The sequence below is a fragment of the Neolamprologus brichardi genome, chromosome 8 (assembly GCF_056152115.1).
Source record: "Neolamprologus brichardi isolate AB-2024 chromosome 8, ASM5615211v1, whole genome shotgun sequence".
NCBI classification, from domain to species: Eukaryota; Metazoa; Chordata; class Actinopteri; order Cichliformes; family Cichlidae; genus Neolamprologus; species Neolamprologus brichardi.
In genome coordinates, this window is record NC_142111.1 from 16,889,857 (window position 1) to 16,905,275 (window position 15,419).

Genomic DNA, 15,419 nt, shown 5'->3' on the forward strand with positions numbered 1-15,419 from the left:
TCCTCTCCTCCAGCAGCACTGAGCCTGACCGAGCCAGGGAATAAGTAAATGAATAAATAGGCTGATGTTGAATTTTCCCCTCACTTGCCTCCACTGACACAAATAGGATCTACAGTAATTTATAATGCTGTTAGAGAGGCGGCTCTCTCTCTAACCGAGGTGTCTGTCACCTCGTGTGTAGAAGGCCTCTCAGTGCCAGAGAAGAGGACCTGCAGCACCCTGACATCCTGCTTTACTATTCCACACACACACGGCCCAAAGGCTAAGTGACATCAAGCCTCATTATTGTCATCACATGCCACATTTGTAACTGGTTAGTGAGCAAATTGTGATAAAATAGGCTGATGCCCCTTCTGAGTGTCTCTGACTGAACAGGCTGGACTTTCCATAATGTTTAGAACCAAATGGTAGAGCAGAAAAAGAGGATGTGGGGTTTTTTGTGCGGCACAAAAACTGTTTTTTCTTCCATCTATTGCACTATTTAAGTAACAGAATGAGCCATCAATAATGTGATGTTTTCGTTCTGTCTGGAACTGTGGTTAATAAGCAAACATTACTTTTATAATCCAAGAATGACCATAAATTGCATTTAGCTGTGCAGGTACTCTGTTGCTTGAATTCTAAATCACCAGCTGGTGTGCACCGAGTAATACAAACCCATTTTTTTCATGCATAACATTCTAAATGTGTGACATCTCTATGGTATCTCTGGTGAGCCACTGCACACACTCATATGTGAGTGTCTCAGTTGCACCGTCTTTCTTTTTTATATATTATTTTAATCCACATGCAGGAATAATGAGGAGGAAAATCTCTTGCTTGCGTCAACCCCAAATTGGTGAAATGAAAATCTGTCTTAAACAAAGGGAGAGACCCCCATGGTGTCTGGGTCTACAATTTCTGTCACATATATTCCTTGGAGGTTTCATGTGACAAAACACAGAAAGTTGCTTTGTCCCTCCTCTTGTCACGTTACACCCCTTACCCATAGGTTTTTTTCCCCCCTTCTTGTTGTCTAGCTGTCTTTGCTGTCAGCCCATAGCCTGGCACCTGCTCTCATGTTCCTAATTAGTCTCATTTAATTAATTATATACTGCAGCACATCTCCTTATTCCTGGCTTCCTCAGAATTTCATCGGCTTTGTTTCAAACTTGCAGAAAAGAGCAGTCCTCAGGTGCCGCTGCTCAGTTAGTTTTGTGACTTTAATGCCATTGTGGATTAAAACCACCTTCTTTGAATGCATAAATTAACTCACTGCAAGGAGTTTGTAGGACTTGCAACTCCCACAACGTACCACTGAATGTTTTACTGGATGTAATTTCTCTGTATTTCCCATTTCATAAAAGTGCTTTGTAATGCTGTTTGGTACATTATTGACATTATTCATGCTTTCAGCTGTTGTGTGATCTCAGTAGGGCATACCTGATAGCAAAAACAGCTTTCCAGCTGCCTCGTCATGCTCCCGTTACACCGAGATGCTTGATGTGCTAAAGAAAAGGTTCCATCAAATATTTACCAGCTGATCAACACAACACAATAGGGAAAGATCAAACCTTTGACTGAAAAGGTCAGCCATGGGCTCATTGAGTTTCCAGCAGGGAAAACAGAATTCTATCTGCTTGGCAAACGACAACATAGGATGTTATTATTTTTTAGTCTTCAAGAAAACTTTTGTTATTGATTGCTTTCCTTTTGGAAACGGTTTCTTCCTTAGAGCAATTTCTTTTATACTAAGTGACAAATTTGATGCAAATATAGAATAAGTTGCAAGTAGCTGAAATAAGCTAAAAAGAATATTACATTACGTAATAATGATTATGATCTATTTTTCTGCAATATAGGCGTGAATTCTTAAATGGCTGCTTGTGTTGCTTTTGTATCAAGTGGCTGTAAGAGTGACCTGACTCTTTGGTGTCCTTTCGCTACTGACAGACGATCAGCTGTCAAAACTCAGGGCAAGATATAGTTTCCTCCATCATGATTAAAATCACACTTCTGAAAAAGTCCAAGCACCAAAATTGATTTTTTTTTGTAATGTAACAGCTGCTGCAATAAAAATATTTATCTGCTCTGTGAGTAATTACATTTTCTCCTCCTTTGATTCGGGGTTTGTTTCTAAAGGACCTGTTTGTGGAAGGGAAATGACAAGAAGTCGAGTTGACAGGCCTGGAGTGAGACAGTTAAATGCCCCTTGCTGCTCTGGATAATTAATAAATAAAGTACCAGGGGAGTCCTGTCATGGCTTCCTCTATGACAGGGGCTGTCTCCAGTGCGCTAAAGCATTAAATGACCAATTCCTGTCAGGCTAACTTCCACTGCACTCCCCTGGCACCCTCTCCTTCATTCTCCCTCTCTCTCTTCCCCTCTCACACACACTGTCTCTCTTTCTTCCAAAGAGAGCTACTTTGCTCTCTTTGCTCTGAGTTTTTCAGCGACTGATGGCTCTAGTTCATTTCTGCTGAATTAATTGGTCCCTGAATGAATTCTGTTGACAGGGCAATTCATCATGTGTTTGGCCTGACAGTGACTGGGGTGTTGGGAGTGTGGTGGTGGTGGTGGTGAAGGAGGAGGAGGAGGAGGGGAGCTGCAAGAGAAGCTGGGGTTATAGGGGAGAAAGGATGGGGGTTGATGATTCTGCCCTCTCTTCCATTATATCCTCTTCTGCTAACTGGAATAGCTTGCATCAAATTCTGCTTTCCCTCCTCGGTTCTCTCTGAATATTTCCCAGTTCCCTGGTTGCAGGCAAACAAACACACCTGGGTGACAGATCCAGCTGATTAGGAGAGCTCTTCTGTCTGCTTTGGAGGACATCCCCTTTACTGGGCAATCAGGTAGCTAGCCCTGTTAGCTCAGGACCACCGGTGCCTGTTGTGTGGGACCTGACACGTTTGCTAAGTGAGGTGCATTGCATTAGGCTTTAATTGCATCATGTATCACACAATAGCCATTAGGGTAATTATTTACTGGTGAAGGGTAAATGAGGTTTGGCGCTGGGCTGAGACAGCCTGGTTTTGGCAGTGGTGTGGGGCTCACCTATACGCTAACCGATCTAATAACTGGTCAATTGGAAATATGCTTTCATCCAAACCCCACTACTCACCCCCCCCAGTCTCCTTTCCTCTCCCCCTTTTCTCACTCGCTTTCAGTCAAGCAGGGCACTTATTATGTCCAATCAATCAATGCTCACTCATTAGGAACCTCCCCTCAAGTATCCTCTGGATGGCCTCACACAGCAAGAGTCAAAAATTACCTCATAATTGCTGCTCAGGCATCATAACAAGCTAGGCTGCCCCACTGACACGGCCATACAAACAGGTCTAACACAGGAATTGATGGATACTGGAGAATCATATTATATATTGCCATATCCAATTAGATACAGCACATAAAGCAGCAGATCCATTCCCTCTTTTCATAACGTCCAAACCACTGCTCGGATATGAAGACGTGAAAAGCATTTTCATATTTTCTCTACAGCTCCCCCTCCCCTCATCTTCTTCTTCATGTGTCACTGCAAATGATAACATCCTGAGGATTTATTGTACATTTGACACACCAGTAACCAAATTATAATTCAGTTGCTGCAGCATATTCATGGTACGGCTGTACAAATCACACAGAAAGGGTGTTCAGTCAGCAAGTATTAGCGTGGAGCAGCTCAAAAGGTCAACAGTTAGATTTGACACTGTGGTTTGGAGGTATATGAGCAATACGGTTCTCTGTTATGATACCCTGGGAGGGTATCTTGTTACTGTCAAAGCTACATTTTAACACATAGTCTACCACGTGTACAAGTCCAACTTGTTTCCTTGAAACAGATCGTACATTTCTGAGATCATTCCAAATAGAAATATTTTTCTCTTGACTTGTACAATTTAGACATGCTGATCAAGGAGCAATCTGTAGAATGAGTTCTATGCATTTAAGTTATTACAGCTTATTGAAGTGAGGAGTAATTTCATTAATGTCACTGTTAGATAAGGAATAAAAAGTAGATTATAAAAAGCTTTTCTCTCTCTCGCTCAAGTAAATTGAAGTTTCATGTATATAATTAATCAAACTTTCAGCACTTGTGCACTAAATTGATTCATTTTTTTCTTCTTTTTTGAGTACAAGTAAGCACATTTTTGTTCAAACTTTGCCTTACTGGACTTTTCCCCCCCCCAAGATCAAATACTCAATTTTATTTATACCCGCAAACTTACATTGGCTGAGAATATCTGAGGAAATGTCTGCACTTGTGTTTTCGAACCTATTAACTGAATGTTTGATGCGCAAAAAGCGTGACAGGTGCTGATTACAGCCAATCAGATCACCCCAACATTTTTATATATACAGTAAATAATATATATATTTATATTCAAGAGGATGGTGTTGTCATCTGGCATGCTGCAGTCAATTTGAGCTTGATTGACAGATTCGTCCAGGTTCACAGTTTATTGGTTTCAGAAGAGAGAGCCAGATATGCCAATTTAGACAGGAGAGTGACAAAAAAGTTTCCATCTAAATAGAACAATTCTGCTTCTGGGAATTCTCAGCTGGGAAGAGAAAAAGAGTCAAGCTCTCCTTTTTCCCTTCTTCCTCTAACAAGGGCTGTGAATGACAAACATGTACGACAGTTAGGGGCTGACAGAACATCAGCTTCTGATGCTTCACAGGGGAGCTATGAAATAAACAACAGCCAGAGAAATTGAATTACAAAGTAAAAAAAGAGTCTCTGCTCCAGAACCCAGAGGTATCAGGGCGCACCAGAGAACAGCTCAGCTCAGTATGTTTTAGAGAAGTGTGTTTTTCGGAGTCAATTTTTAAGTAAAATAAGCTGTCGATAGCTATAGTAAAATTGTCATTATATCACTCCTATCCAGAAGGTTAAACTCACTTTGTGCAATTAAAAGGAGTTTGAAAAAAGCATTTTGACTAAGAAACGGATGTTTGAATTATTGTATTACACTTGCACATTCTGGCTCCTGTGCTTCTGGAGCCCAAATCCTTTGCAAATCGCACAACGTTAATCAGGACAGTGTCCACTTGTTGTAAATCAATAATGATATAAGTAAGTCATACGAAGCGGCAGCGGTGGAGGGATTACGGAGCGAAGAAAGAGTGAAAATAAGCTCTAAGAGGGATTTCATGCATAAATCTCTCGCTGCAACTTAGCACAAATTGAATTCAGGCACACTGCTAGAAAAATTAATTCAGCTTTACAAAGCGAGGAGAGGTTAAACACTTTATGTGCTGCTCAGTGATCCAAATCATGGAGAAAACATTCAGAGGCATTCTCACTGTAGTCTCTTTGTACTATGTGATCTTTATACCTGAAAAGTAAATACATTTATCTGAAAACAGCCTCATTAAGAGCTTGAATTCACTGATGCGTTCAGCTTTCTTTTTACCCATCAGCACGCAGACCTATGTTATTTGTCATCTCCACAAAAAAATAGAAATCAAATATATACTTAACATGGTAATGCTGTATTCTAACCTTCTATCTAGGATTTAAATTCACTGTACAAACGTACTAAACATTTTACTCACACAAAGTAGTTATAGGCATAAAAAAGAGGACATTCTGAATTAAATGTATTGTCAACTGTCAAATGAACTGGAATTTTACACTTTACATTTTATATTTTGCATTAGCATTAGAGAAACCATTCTTGGGCGGAGCTGTTTGAGGTATTGTTTGTCCAGCAATCTCTCTGACTGTTTTTATTAATGTAAAGGAGAGATCCAAAACACAAAATAAATATAAATTGGTATTTTGAGTTGGAGGCAAAAACAACTAATAATTTAAGCTTAAGATCTAAAACATTGAAGTATATGCCATGTTCAAAACTCTCTCAAATTGTTAGATTCAGAAGAAATACAGAAGATAACCCCTTATAGACTGTTGACAGACAGACAGTATAATATTTTAATTCTTACCTAAATTAATGTGACTTTTATCAGCATAGTATGGCAGCTAAGCTATTAGCTGTAGTGTTTTGTTTGTCTATTCTTTATAAGGTCAAAGGATTCATTCAATTTCCAAACATTTTAAGCTCCCCTAAGAAGCTAACAGGTTTTTTTTATATAGCAATGTGAAGCTTTCTTGTATAGATATGTGTAATGTCAGATATTTGAAGTCATTTTATTTCTGTCCTCACAAACCACTCTTTAATTGTTTATCTGCCTGGCCATTAGGCTAGAATTTCTTGAAAAATATGTAATAAATACATAAAATGTCCTTACACATTAGATCTCATGTAAGTAAAGATCAGGACATCTAATAAAAAAGAATCAGTCACAAGAAAATATGCTATCCAGGCAAATTATCCAATATATAACAATGGTATTCTGGCTTTCATGCCATCAGCCTGTTTAGAAAATTTGGGAAAGTGTTACCAAAGTGTTACATCCTCAATAATTAAGGATCAAAAATATCTTTATTATCCCCAAGGGACAGCATTAGGAAAAATGAAATAAATAGACAATAAATATGCAAGAATGATACATTATGATTAAGAACATAGTGAGTCGTTCCAAAGGTGGGACAAATTTGTTTGCCCTGCATATACATTGTTTGTTACCTTCCTAATTTCCAGTTTTTTGTATGTTTCAGATCATTGAACAAATTTAAATATTAGTCCAAGGTAACACAAGTAAACACAAAATGTAGTTTGTAAATTAATGTATTTGTTATTAAGTGGAAAAGGGGGAAAAGGGTCCTATATAAAAAAGTGATTGCCCCTCAAAACTGGTTGGGCAACCCTTAGCAACAAAGACTGCTAAGGGTGGCATTTGCAGTTACTGGCAATGAGTCTTTTGCAGTGTTGTGGAAGAATTTCAACCTACTCATCTTTGCAGAATTGTTGTAATTCAGTGACGTTGGAGGGTTTCGAGCATGAACTGCCTTTTTAAAGTCATGTCACAGCATCTCAATCGGATTCAGGTTAGGACTTTGATTAGGCCACTCTGAAGTCTTCATTTTGTTTTTCTTAAGCCTTTCAGAAGTGGACTTGCTGATGTGTTTTGGATCATTGTCCTGTTGCAGAACCTAAGTGCAATTCAGTTTTAGTTCACAAACAGATGGCCAGACTTTCTCCTTCAGGATGTTTTAGTAGACACCAGAATTCATGGTTTCACAACAAGTCTTCCAGGTCCCAAGGCAGCAAAACAGCCCCAGACCATTACATTATTGCCACCATATTTTATTATTTGTATGATGTTTCTTTTCTTAAATGCTGTGTTAGTTTTATTCCTGATGCCTGAAGGACTCAAACCTTCTAAAAAGTTCAAGTTTTTGTCTTGTGAGTCTACAGAATATTTTTTCAGATGTCTTGGGGATCATCAGGCAAATGTGAGATGAACCTTTATGTTCCTTTTGGTGGTTTTCTCCTTGAACTCTCCCATGGATGCCATTTTTGCCCAGCCTCTTTCTTATTGTTGAATCGCGAACTCTGACCTTAAATGAGACATGTGATGCCTGCAGTTCTTTACAGGGTTCTTCTGTGACCTTTTGGATGTGTCATTAATGTGCTCTTGAAGCACTTTTTGTAGGCTGGTCACTCCTGGGAAGGTTCACCACTGTTCCATGTTTTCTCCCTTTGTGTATGATAGCTTTCACTGTGGTTAACTGGAGTCCCAAGCCTTAAAATGTTTTTTTTAACCCTTTCCAGACAGATAGATGTCAATGACTTTATTTCTCAGGTGTTTCTTTAAATCATGGCACGATGTGTTGCTTTTTGAGATCTTTTAGCCCGCTTCTTTTGTCAGGCAGCTTCTATGTAAGTGATTTCTTGATTCAACAGGTCTGCCAGTAATCAGGCTTGAGTGTTTTTGTGAAACTGAACTCAGCTTTCCAAAAAATGTGGTTAATCACAGTCAATTCATGATTTAACAAGAGGGACAATTACTTTTCACATAGGACCAGGTAAGTTTAGATAACTCCCCGAATCAATAAAATCATCATCGAAAAATGTCATTTTGTGTTTACTCGGGTTATCTTTGTCTAATATTGCATTTTTATGATGATCTGAAACATGTATGTGGGACAAATATGCAAAACAGGAAGGGGGCAAAAACTTTTTCACAACACCGTTTAAAGACTGAGAACAGACTGAGAACCTTCACAGACAACACCGTTTAAAGCATATATGTGGCATAGAGTATCTGCAGGCAAATGGATGTAATTTAAACTCCTTTAATGAGTGTGGCTAGGATCAGCCAGAAAAGGCGGCACCTTCTTCAAAGTTCTCACTTGATACAGGTGAGTACGGTCATTCAGGGTCACACAGATGGCCGCCCCTCCCTGACTTAAGAATATGGTGGTTTGTGTTATGGCTTTGGCATTATACAGCAAAATAATGCACCCCTGTGACAATCCAGTGGAGAAACAATTATTTACCTTCCCATTTTGTGACCTTCCAGATAAAAACAATCCATCAGACTACATCAGCAGACATCAAGCCAGGATCAGTGTTATGAATCCTCTCAAACCTTCCTGCTAAAATGTGAAGTTGAATACAAAAATGAATAAAAACAAGCTGTGCAAAAGTTTTTGCATCCTCTAAATGTGGGAAAAACATATTTGGTGATGTGCCTACTGTATTATCATAACCCCTCTGTTTAGCCACTGAGGGGACCAGTTGCTGCAGTTTTGAAAGCCAAATGTTTCCTCATTTTGCATCTCAAGGTTCTAGATGTCCGTGCTTTATATTTTGTCTCATAATGTGACAAATGTTTTTAATGGATGACTCGTTCGGATAGCAGGAAGACCAGTCATCCACCTTTCTGCCGAGCAGTCATGTAACACATACTTGGCATTGTTATCCTGAATTGAGAAAGGCTTTCTCTGACAAAGGTCCTCCTGTATATAGCAGCACATGTTGGTCCTAAACCTGCATATATCATTCAGTATTATTTTGGATTTCTCATATATTCTCTAATACACAGTGTTTGCACATTTATTGTGTTCCTTTCCTTTCCTGTTAATCAAACATTCATGATTTAGATTTTTAAATATTTATTTGCCATATCATTCTGCCTGCATCTTAAATGATCTCATGCATATATATGTTTACTTGTTTGTGTAGTCAACTACTGACTTAAAATGAATTATTTTTTTGTAAGTAATAAAATTTCTCAATTTCAACTTTTGATATATTGTGATTTTGAATTTAATAAAGGGGTAAAATTATCTGCAAATAAACACACTCTATTTTTATTTAAATATTTGACAGTGAGTCTGACAATACATAATGTTAAAACACTCATAAATATATTCAGTTTTCTTTTTCTTATTTCATGTCTTTTTTCAGTATTTCTATAAAAAACGTTGGAGTTTACCAACTTTGAATTCAACTTTACTTACTTTATAAGTTTTGGGACACCTGTATATAATGGTAGATTAAATTTATCTATACATTCAGTCTCATAGACCTTTTTAATAATTCATCATATACATATATATTTATATATGTTATAATTTTAACAAAGAACTGCAATATTATATAGAGCTTTAAGGATTCTTGTACAACTTATATTTTTGTAGATAGATAGTAATTCGGTCTATTTGATACTTCATATTTATTTTCATATCTGTATGCCTTATTCTTATAGCTCTCTATTTTATTTTATTTGTTATACTTTATTGTAGTTGCACACCAGGGGTCAGGGGTAATTTTGATTGTCATTTTGATCCTATTTATGTACATGCAGAATTGACAATAAAGCTGACTGACTGAAGGTTCATTCTTTTATATGAATGGACTGAAATGCAGCCCTAAAATAACTAAGTAAAGAGAAGCTATACTTAATTGCTTACTTTTTAAATGTATCAAAGAAATTTAAATCGATCATGTCATTTTTCATAAAATTTAGCTTGTACAAACGAGGATTTTAATCACTTTGTTTTGTTCTAGTAAATGCACAAATATAAAAAAAAAAACAGTGTTAAAACTTTCAAACATGATTTTGTTTTTTGCGTGAAGTGATAAAAAATAGAAAAATATGAAATCCTCCCATTTAAGAAGATCTAACAAGTCAATTTTTTGTCTTTTTTATACGAGATTATACGAGACAACCCGCAGGTCCTTTTGCGTAAAAGATTTCAGACACTTTTATTATTGTACAAGTGATATCAGCATAATGAAAGTGATAATACCCATGAACATGAAAGACATTTTTTCTTACTGTATTTACAGAGAAGTGTCTTCACATCACACACAAAGAATGCTTCTACAAAATGAACAATTTGTAAATAACATAACATTAAATAAACTCCACCTACCTTTAGGTTTACAGCTGAATATGCATATGATGACCATCTCTGCACTGCATAGAATTTATACATATACTTTTCCTCATGAACAATGCGGGTTTTTTTCCTAATAATAATAATAATAATAACAATAATACTGCTCTCGTGATGCATATAGGCGACCTGTAAATAAACATTAATGAGAACTAAGTCTTTGGCAAATGCAAATACATTCACTTGACAGATGAAGAAACCATCATTCCAGCTTGATTCAAACAAATGACTTGGCCTGAAACATGTTGGAGGGGGAGGAGGGGGCTAAAGTTAGGAAGGAGCATGTTTAAGGCATTTAGCTGAAAACGTCGCCCTGCTTTTTGATTTTATTGGAGTCATCAGAATCATCTTATCAGCGTGAATCTGAACGCTTCAGTTATCAGACTAGACAAATGATGATAGTGTTTTTACTTGGGATGGCTGTTATATCCTTTTTTTGTGGTTGAATGCCAAAGACTTAATCAACTTAAATAGAAATGTAAGCTGTGAGAACATAGTATAGTGCACGTCAAGGCAGTGACATGATGGGCCTTGAAATACAAGATTAACTGTAAGTGCCTTTTGGACTTACAGCCAGTTTTGTGAAATAAAGCAAAGATGCATGTCAGTTTTCTGCATAATAACGCTCCAGTGTTGCAAACCTCCAAAATAGTGCAAAATTAACAAAAAAAAAAAAACACAAAAAGTTTTGCCTGATGACCTCTTGAATCCTGACAAATAAGACATAGTGAAACACTAGCCAAGCAGTCTGCAGTTGAGTCATTACGAATTATAAAAATGAAATAAAAAAATCATTTTAAGAATATATTTACTAGTTTCTCGAAGTCTTGCAAATAGCGGGCCATGGTGCTATATAGTCATGGCTCCATCTATTTTCAAACGGATGTTTCTTTATTTATTTCATTTTCATTTTTACATCTTGATTGTGTATCACAGAGAACATGTCCTAATCTTCTCATGGCATCAAAAGCGATCGATTTACTCATGCTGGATGTTCAGTCGGTGACTGTTCAAATGGATAAAATCAACATTAGGCTGCCACAGCCTGCACGTGTTGCTGCTAATCTCCTCCGATCTCTCTGCGCTGCCGTTTGAATCGAGAGGGAGACAAATTGGAAAAGTGGGGAAAAAAGGCTGCTGCTACATTTTAAGCTCTGGACAGTGTCCCTGCTGAGAGCCATCAAGAAAAAGGAATGTACAGTATTGATCCATGATGGGATGAAACTGTGGTACTGCTAAAGGGGGAAAGAGTTCTTGACTTTTCTTTTCTTTTTTAGAGTCTTTTTCCTTTTATTTTATTTGTTAAATCACTGCATTTAGCCACAAGTTTTATCATGTGTGTAGCAACTTTCCCTGTCCGTGATGATGTCTTGGAGATTAAGTTTGGCTTTGATGGTCCAACAAAGCTGTGATGAGAGAGGACTGAAGTTGTCACAAATCCCAAAAACCGTTTAGTTTCTTTTTGTGTGAGCCAGGAATATTTTATGCGCAGTTGCTCAGTGTCCAGTGGACCATGCCGCTCACACCGGGGCAATATGGAGGCTGAGGCCATGGTCCTGCAGGTTGATTTGGTTTCCATGGTAACTAGTGACGGTCATAGGCAGTGGCAGCAGTGGGAGGGGCGGAGCCTCTCGATGCGGCACTATAATAATAAGGGGAACCTGAAAGTTAACAGAAGAACGAACCATTTGAAACAACAAATACAGTTTTCACTGCCATTTACCAAATATATTAATATTCATATAATGTGTAATAATAGGTTTCATCATTCAAGTCACATCACACTAACCATTTACTAAGACCTGTCCCCCACATTTATTGTTTTTACCACCTGCCAAGGTTTCCATACTGGAACTTTTGAATCAATCCTTGATGTTAGACCAGCAAAATTAGGATTTTCCTTTAAAGTTTACTTAAATGTTGTTTACTTAACTAGCTATAAACAACTAAGAAAGGTTGCATCTTATGCATTTCACATTTTTTATGCTTTCTGAATCATTTGATTTAAATTTGAATCTGCAAATGCTGTAATCAAAAAAGAGACATGCTAAAGCTACATGTCACAGACAAAAGGTCACCTATTGGATGTAGAAGACATGACAGGAAGATTTTTTTTGTTTTTAGTATAGCAATACTGTTGTCCTAACATAATTTTTCAAATATAACACTTTAACATTTAGGATCGTAGAAGGATGTTCAAGGGGACCTATTGTGCTCATTTCTAGCTCTTTAATTTCTATTATTGCACTCTAGTAGTTTTGCATGATTCTCTGTTCAAATTAGTCTTTATTTCTCTGCTACTGGGCCTTAATTCATCTACAGTCTGAAACAAGATTTTTAACTCCTGTCCCTTTAAGATCACCATCCCGATAAGACAGCTGTCTCCTGATTGGCTGCAACTTGCAAACAGAAGGTTTGAAGAGCAGGTGGGTGGGGCTTGTGTGTTCACAACCAGGGACAGGATCATCATATTAGGAATATCCTGGTTGTACATATCCAAAACTGCCTTAAACTCAGGGTTTAGAACAGTGTAGTCAGAGCTATTAAACATACTCTAACCTTGTTATTGGAAACATATACGAATCCGTCATTGGAATAATATAGAAATGACAGAAAATAGTAGGTCAGTTTTAAGGATTAGCTCAAGCTTTACTTGGTCAAGATAATACAAAATAACACTTGCAATACATATCTATTTTAATACAGGTGGTGTTTAAATAAAACACAAAACACCACCTCAAATGCACTAAAGCACTAAAAAGAAAGTATTGCTCTTGTTAGCGCTCCAGCTGTAATGCTTTGGGATGTATAAATATCCTAAGATTTCCATGTCTGCAAGGCTACAACTGGACTATCGCTGATCTAGTAAATGGTCAATTAATCATTCTCATCAAGTTTCTCACTCTCTACTCACTTAGTAATGCTGGGTTGCTGAATCGCCAGGCTTCATTGTAGGTTGTGTACTGTGGATGACTGTAGGGGTTCCCCGAAAACTCACTCCCTGCAAAACAAAAACAACAAATCAATTAGCATTTCAATGCATCAAACCATTACCCCCTTCACATGCAGTCATTTCTCGTCATTCAAAACAGGATGCAATTTGTGGGTGGAAATGATAGTCATCGATGTGAGACCAGTCAAGCAAGTAATTTATTTCTTTTTCATTTCACTTAAGTTATGCAACACTGAACAATACAGGATGTGACACTGAAGGCGGCTTTTCCCTGTCCCATTTATGGATATCAACCCATTCTTCTTCCTCCAGTATATTCCAAAGCAGTCTAATAAATACAGAGTGGTAATAAACAGTTTCATGCATACGTTTTTGATATGCTGCAATAAATCCTGCAGCCTTTCTTGGAGGAGTTTTAACATCTCCAGTCTCAAAGCCCTCTGGTCTAAACTCTGATGTTTCTTGCAACAGAAGTACCTTGGAGCATGTCAGTGAGCACTGCTGCTGGTTCAACACGTTTCTTTCTTTTACGAGATAATAAAGGCCAGATTTTATATGGAGCTGGTGAGAAATGGCTTTGCTTTAACAGTGTTTTGTGCCTGTCACTAAATCTTAGTGGTTGTGTATGGGATGAATCAGTTGTAACACAAAACCACAAGCCATGGGATTAAGGTCCTCATCTTTTGCTTGGTGCCACATAGGAACAAATGGAAAGTAAAAGTATGTTTGACTTGTCTCTTTTCCACCCACATGATTTAACAGTTTTATTAGCTGAAATCAAAAAAGTAAATCTGGGCTGCGCTACCGCCCAGGGCTCCCACATCACCCTTTGTTTTTACTGCTGCTTTGGCTATTATGGCATCAAGCTTTTGAAGAAGAATATGGAAAAAAAAAAAGAAAGAGGAGAAATGTATTTATATTGTCTCTATATATATTTTCAATATTTTCAAAAATAAACTACTATTTTCAAAATAATGTGCTAAATAATATAATTAATAATTTATAAATAAATAATAAATAATCTAGCAACATAGCATTACATGTAAGCCATTCAGTTCTAAGAATACCACAAATTTTATTTTACCCACTGTTACATTAAAGCAGGGCTAGATGAAATATGGATGATGCTATGTAATTTGGGTGTACCTACCCTTTAAGAAATACCCTTACCCTTTACAAAAGCATTTGTTTAGTGCTTTGAGGACTAAGTTACCACTAGGTTTTAAGAAATGCTCCTTTTTAGTCTACCTTCAAATCACAAAACAACAACAAATGGAAAATAAATGCAACCTCCTTGGCTGAGAACATACTAAAAAATGTCATGGTAGCCCTTTATAATGGAAGAAAAAGGAACAGCCAGAGTCTGTGATGGGGTGCCTGATTGGTAAATGATATGCTAACACAATGCACACTTGACTGATTTCCTTGTCCATGTGGTTTAATCACGTCAAAGCAAAATGCTGGCTGTGCTTTGCTGAAAACGTGTGCCTCGATGCCGGAGCTGGAGAAGCGTATAAAGCCCTGCACCAAAACTGCATCTTTGCCCTGTTCCTGGCAGTGAAACACAAACCTGACCTCCTCAGAGAGACAATGATTTGAATATTTACCGGGCTCTCATGCCTCTGCCTTTTGACCCTTAACTGTTTGCTGTGAACCTGAACTGCAGGTTAAGTAGAGGAGAGTAAAGGATATGCTCTGGAGCTCAGAGGCTGGGGAGGGCTGCTGGTGCTGTTTATCGAGGCCGCTGAGAATGGCCACCAGAGGAGATGATGAGCCAACAGAACCGGGAAGATGAGAAGAAAGAGAGTTTGACCATGCACTTCCCTTTCTTTGATCACCTACTCAGCTTGTCTGATCCAATCATATGCACACATAATATAAGAATATGTGAATCCCTTATTCTACAGGTCAATATTCATTTAAATATTATACATCTGTTTTGAGGGCAACGCCAACTGTTAAATAACCCCTAATGAAAATATAAAACACTTCATCTCTTACCAGGAACCATTCCAGCGAGCGTGGAGGTTGGGTAGCTGCCCTGGCCTGTAGGGGGAACGTGAGGGGGATACCCAGGTAAGGTTGTGTTGGCCATATCCCGACCTGCAGAGAGAAAACAAAACAAACAGAAAAAAAAACTCAGGTGTGATCTAGAAAATCTTCTGTTTAAGA

General features: G+C 37.7%; 1 protein-coding gene across 2 annotated transcripts in view; it reads right to left on the minus strand.

Annotated features, from left to right (window-relative positions):
- Positions 1-10,101: 10,101 nt before the first annotated feature.
- The window catches only part of pax2b (paired box 2b), a 29,693-nt gene continuing 24,375 nt past the window's right edge, over positions 10,102-15,419 (minus strand). The window contains exons 8-10 of one of the 2 annotated variants that reach the window (XM_087844716.1): positions 15,249-15,350; positions 13,209-13,295; positions 10,102-11,936 (exon numbers count right to left, since the gene is read on the minus strand). In XM_087844716.1, the coding sequence (XP_087700842.1) occupies positions 11,815-11,936; positions 13,209-13,295; positions 15,249-15,350 (311 nt within the window). In that variant the 3' untranslated portion in view covers positions 10,102-11,814. Of the gene's footprint in view, positions 11,956-13,208; positions 13,296-15,248; positions 15,351-15,419 lie in introns of both variants that reach the window. The other variant, XM_087844717.1, reaches the window with a different exon arrangement.